Source organism: Solanum tuberosum, unplaced genomic scaffold (assembly GCF_000226075.1).
Source record: "Solanum tuberosum cultivar DM 1-3 516 R44 unplaced genomic scaffold, SolTub_3.0 scf00533, whole genome shotgun sequence".
Classification (NCBI taxonomy): Eukaryota; Viridiplantae; Streptophyta; class Magnoliopsida; order Solanales; family Solanaceae; genus Solanum; species Solanum tuberosum.
The window spans coordinates 276971-283198 of NW_006239459.1; the positions used below are offsets into that span (position 1 = coordinate 276971).

The window sequence follows — 6228 nt, forward strand, 5'->3', positions numbered from 1 at the left end:
TCACCCAACACTAAAAGCTCACATACCTTGATAGGGATCACCTCCGACGATATCCACGAGGATCCTTGACGGAAACTCCTTGCTTGATCTTCTCTTCCTCCTCTTCTTCTCCTCTTCTTCTCTTCTTCTTCTCTCAAGCCCTAGCTTTCACTCTTTAAAGTGGGACCAAAAATGATCCACAATCAGCCCAACACAACAATATAACCTCAAAAGAAATAGCTAGGGAAAAGACCAAAATGCCGGACGGATTCCCTGCCAACTGCCCAACTTTCAAAGGTCATAACTCACTCATACGAACTCGGAATCGAGCAAACTCGGTGGCGTTGGAAAGACCATTCCACGAGCTATGCAACCATACTGGAACTACACCTAACTCATCCTGAGCTAGAAGTTATGGCTGTTCAAAGTTGGCCAAAAACTCACCTTTTCCATACTTGGCCAAAATTTTCCAAAATTTTCAAATTCTTTCCAAAAATGAAAAATTTCAAATTCTAAGCCTCTTCTTAGTTATCTCATTTTGCCGGATGTTACACTTTCTAAGTGGAATTCCAGGCCTCACTCCACCACATTGTTTGGTTCTATGTTTCAATGACCTTAAATATATAGAATGTTATATAATTATAATAAAAAGTCACCATTTTTTTAGATCTTATTTATGAGATTATACTAGATACGTTATCGTTAAGATGAAAATTTCTCATTAAAAAATAATTAACAGAGTATGTCACATCAGAGGGGTACAATATAATAATTTTTTTTTCACCCGGTGTTCGATCGATGTCTGCATTGGAGCTCTAATTAAATTCGAATTGCACACTGCAGGACCAATTCAAAGTGGCGTTCCCCAATAGGATTTTCTTCATATCCAAGACTCAAACTCGAGACATCTCACCATTATACCACAACCCAGATTGGTAAATCTAATATTCATTTGCTCCCACTAAACCATAGATGGAGTAGTCATTCCTCAAACAAAGCAAAAGTAGGGACCCTAGCAAAAAGGTGGAACAAATTATTCTAATGTTAGGACATACATTTGATTGAAGATTTGATAAGAATATGATTAATGTTTAGACAACATTAGTAGTAGTGATTAATGAATGACAACAATAGTCAATAGTAGCAAAAAGTATAATAGCGGCGCCTAAAGGGAAACTGTTTTTTGACCCACCACTCCATGAGGGATAAAATAAAAAGAATATATTTGTCCTTAAGTGCCTCGATGTTTGTAAATTAATCTATAATTATGATTATAATTGATGATATTTGGCTTTAATTACTTGATTAGCAAGTTCCATCCAATCTACTTTGGCCTATGTTATTCTCCTTCTGTTTGGATGACAGCTAGATTTGTGTGACATTATTTTTTAAACGTTACTTGCAAGTTGGAACCAATTAGGTGAGGAAGTATTTGAATGATAAAATTCGCAAAGCAAACTTTATTGTTATTTTGACAAATTGATAATTGAGGTTTGTTCGTTATAATATTTGAAAATTATGAGTTAAGAATCGTACATATAATTGTTGAAATTTAATGAACAAAAAAATTTATTGCCAACTTCATGTCAAAATATGTAAAGTGTAGTCATATATTTGGCTGAACTTCATGCCAAAATATCTGAAGTGCAACATTATATATTTGGAATGTCAAGATCATAACTTTAGTAAAAAAAATATTCAAATTTAACCTTCGCAAATTATTGTATGTCCAAAGTGCAACCATTACTTAAACAACTTCCAAAATCACATAATTGTTCACTTTGTCCCTTTTAGCATACACTCACTCATTTATTGATTCAACTCATTTTAATCTGTTTGAATTAATTTACAACCCCTAGACCCTAGTACAGAGACAAAGTGGCAGGGAAGGCAAGACAAAAAATACTTCTTTTTTTGAGAAATTATATTGTGGTCAACTTGGTTAAGTGGGTAAGAAGAGAATAAGGTAAAGGACAAAGTCCTAATGGGATTTGATGTTAATGGTTTGGCTTTAAAAGGGCAAAGCTGGAGGCAAACAATGACAACAATTAGGGACCTCTCATTGTTACTTTTGACATCAAAGACAGCTTCCTGGGTTTTATATATCATGTACCTATCACCTGATAATCCTAGTGGCTACCAACGTGGTGCAGTAGTGAGACCGCTCCATCCTTATTCAGAGTTCTCGAGTTTGAGCCTCGGATATGAAGAAAATTTTGTTGAGAGCGTCATTCCCAAATGGACCCTGCAGTGCATGATCCGGATTTAGTCAAAACTCCAATGTGGGTTCCAGACACTGAATGGAAACCGAAAAAAAATAAAATCCTAGTGGTGGTCTTCAAAATTCCTCTAAATACAAATCAAAGTATTACTACAATTTTTGGAACCATATATGAATGAGACTGATTAATAATATAATAGCCATAATTATTATCATAATGGGTGGATGATATCTTATGGGACTGGCTGGCTGACTAATAAAGGTAGCCATCTGCAAGCTAAGCTGCACTATATACATATGAATGTGGGTTTTTAAATTTTAATTAAATAGGTGAATTATAAATTTATTAGGTTGAGTTTCTTTACCATAATATAAAAAATTAAATTGTGAGACCAATGAATTTATGGATTGTACGAATTCATTAACAGTTGCTGTCCTGGAAACATGGTATTCAATATGGAAGTTGAAGTCACAACTTTAAATACCTATATATCTAGTTCATATCTATTGCTATTTACTACATGAGTATTAAATAAACTAACTAACATGCTTGGCATTAAGGTGTATTGACGGAGGCAGATCCAAAATTTTGAGTTTATGAATTTTGATTTCTAAAAAAGAAAACTTACTGGATTAGGAATAAATTATCTATACATACTAAGTGGATTTCTTAACACGAATGAAAGTTCGGGTAAAAACTATTGATTTTGCCGAATTCGTAACTAGAACGGTAGCTCCACCCTTTATCGTTTATTTGTACAGTAGAAACAAAAATAAACTTCGGTTGATTCACCTTAATGTGTTTAATGCCTCATCAACCCCACAATGTCATTTTCAAGCTAAAAAAATTCAATGGCCAAAACAAAAATGAAAGAAAGTTAGAATAGGGAAAGGGCAAGTGAGAAATTAAAAATTTTGACTTGGAATTTTGCAAAAACATAAAAAATGCTGCTTCTCTCTATTCCTAAATAAGTGATGTTTTAGATAATTAAGAAGACATTATTGATGTTCTTTCAATTTATCCTTCTTCAAATAAAGAGAGTTTTACCTAACTAAGAAACTACTCCTTTTGTTCACTTTTGTTTGTTATGTAGCGCTTTTCGAAAGTCGATTTTACTAATTTTCAAAGTTAAATTAGATTGCATTAATTCGATATTTTGAACAAAAAATTTAGATATTCAAAAACTATACGAAAAATACTATAAATTAGAATTTTTTGCATGTCAATGTGATGGAAAAATACATCATAAAATACTAGTCAATTTTTTTATAGTTCGACTCTAAAAAAGAAAATTATGACAATTAAAAGTGGACCGAGGTAGTACTAAAGAGCTACTTCCCCGTTCCTATTTACTTGTCAAATATTTCCTAATTTGATTTCTTTGTTTGTTTGTCATTTTTGACAACAAAAAGGAAGGACAATATTTTTTTTTCCTATTATACCCTCAATTTATTAACATTGAGTTAATGTCTTTAAAAAAATGTAGTGAATAAATATGTTTGAGACTATTAATTAATAGGGGTAAAATTTATAAACTCACTATACCAATCATTTTTTTCTTAATAGGTGTGTCAAGTCAAAATTTGGCAAGTAAATAAGGACAAAGGGAATACCTCTTTTTCAACGTATTTATTAAAGTAAGTAAAAATACTCTCTATTTTTCTGGGAATGAGTAATTTCTTAAGGAATATGTCCAAACTAAAAACATCACTTATTTATGAACAAAAGGAGTATATACCATCCATATCTAAGTTTCCCATAACCCCACGAATCCAAATCTAAACTTAGTTTTCCATTTTGAGCTTGCAAGTATGGCAACATCAACTCTGGTGAGTTTTAAGAATGATAGATTCCAACTGTTACTGTATGAAGGAGATACAGGATAACATATTAGCCTGAGGTATAATCCACTTTCAGAAGTATTTCTTAGAATTACATTGTCAGAGTTTCACATTTGTAGTTTACATGACAAAAAAAAACTAAAGTTACCTAAATACTATATAATACATGCAAAAAGTATCAGTTTTCACTATTAAATTTCTCATTCTGCAGGTACTTCAACACTCCATAGCCAGCTGTTCCAGCCACAAACAGGAAGACCGTTGGAGTAAAGGATGGATACAGATACTTCGCAAAAAAATTGTCCCATGCCTCTGGTAAAAGGCCTAGATGCAACAGAAGAGTAAGAATTTCCACGTGGACATATACATATCTAAAGTAATTGCTTATAGATTCAGCTGCAATGTCAAACTAATTCATCAAATCCAAATATTTCTATCAATGGAGATATTTAAAGCGAGAAATATTTACGCTGTGTATCATGACAACACAACTCATGTCAAACTACTTTTAGTAAGTTGTTCTGAAACTGTAATCTACTCACTCTGTTAGTACTTAGTTACAAGAACAAATGTTCAACCTTTGATGAAAAAAAGGAAGTTGTGAAAAATTATGATTATAGACTGTAACAATGCTCATGCTTCCTAACTTGATGTTATCAAATATCATCATATTGTGGGAAGTGCTTGGTCCTTTAATACTATGTCATTCCAAGCAAATGCTGTTAAGGAGAACTTGTAGGAAACATGAACACCAAGCTTTATGCTGCCTATTTTAAACTGTTTTCATGTCCAGCATCAACACTAAAGGGGTTGTTTGGTAGGATGCACTAAAAATAATAATGCATGCATTAGTTTTGTGTATTACTAATACCTTATTTGGTATGGTTTTTCAACTTGCATTAGTTACACTCTATTTGGTATTATCCTATGCATAACTAATACATAGCAAACTATGTTATTAGCAATGCAAGGATTTTTAATGCATGCATTAGCATGGTTAAAGCCACGATTGTCCCTCAAAACCTTTTCCGCATCATTTCCACCATATTTATAGAGGGTACTTTTGTAAACAATTTTTTTTTAGAAATTATGATATTCATGCTATTTTTAATACACCAAACCAAACAATGCATAAAAAATAATTAACACAACATTACTAAAGGCAACAGTACTAATACACCATATTTAACAATATTCTTATACACCCTACCAAACGACCCCTAATAGAGTACTAGAGAGGCACTTGTGAGAGACCAACTCATACGTGTCTCCTAATTTTTATATTCTTAAGTCTTCCACCCTTACCACTCTATTGGACACCATTAGGATAGTAGTTTTAAAATTTTCTGCCTTTATAGGAATTTTATTCCGACGGAAGTTGCATTTCAGTGTTTAAAGCTGGAAAACCATGTTGTGGTTCAAATAACATTCTCCAGAATAAGTGCAGCTCACAGACCAACTTGAGGTATGGAGACTGAACACCACTTTGTTGATTGGCACCCTTTCTTGAGGAGAACTGGAGAAGAGAGTAGGCAATGAGCAGACCGATCATAAAAATAGAAAACTTTGAAATGGAGATTTTTATTTTCAGAACTTGGAGGGAACCCAGCACTAGTTAAGCACAATTGATCTTGTTAACATGGAGTTACATATGTGTTAAGATAGATTCTAAATTACAATCTGTTAAATAAACTTTCAACAGAAATGAAGATGGTATGAATTGAAAACTCTATGGTATATAGAGACCAACACTATATTGACAAGGAAACTGTGGCAAATACTGAACGGGTCACCAAAAAGATCTCCTTTATACTTACTGTCTTAGCACTTTGGGAATTTACACCCTCAATTTTATCATAGGCAAATGTGCCCATTTGTGAACTAGGAGATTTACGACAAAGGGTTTGGAACATAGTCAGAACTATTATAATTGGCTCTATCAAGAAAGATTGAGCTGTTAAATATTAAGAGTTGTATGATTATAATGATTAGGCCTTGGTAATCATATTCGATGAAATGCTTTATATAAATTCTCATCTTCACTTTATTTCTCAAATGTCAAGCACTTCATCACTTGTCTATGATGCATTAGAAATTAGTTTACATTTGTTTGCGGTTGCATTTGGAATACTAGGTTTCTTTTTCCTTATTTTTTGGGATTGGTGGGGGGGGGGGGGGTTTTAAAA

At 32.9% G+C, this 6228-nt stretch overlaps 1 protein-coding gene across 1 annotated transcript in view; it reads right to left on the reverse strand.

Annotated features, from left to right (window-relative positions):
• Nucleotides 1-4089: 4089 nt before the first annotated feature.
• Nucleotides 4090-6228, reverse strand: part of LOC102583711 (protein LOW PSII ACCUMULATION 2, chloroplastic) — a 4525-nt gene continuing 2386 nt past the window's right edge. The window contains exon 2 of the mRNA XM_006365189.2: nt 4090-4366. Coding sequence (XP_006365251.1) covers nt 4221-4366 — 146 coding nt within the window. The 3' untranslated portion in view covers nt 4090-4220. The remainder of the gene's footprint in view (nt 4367-6228) is intronic.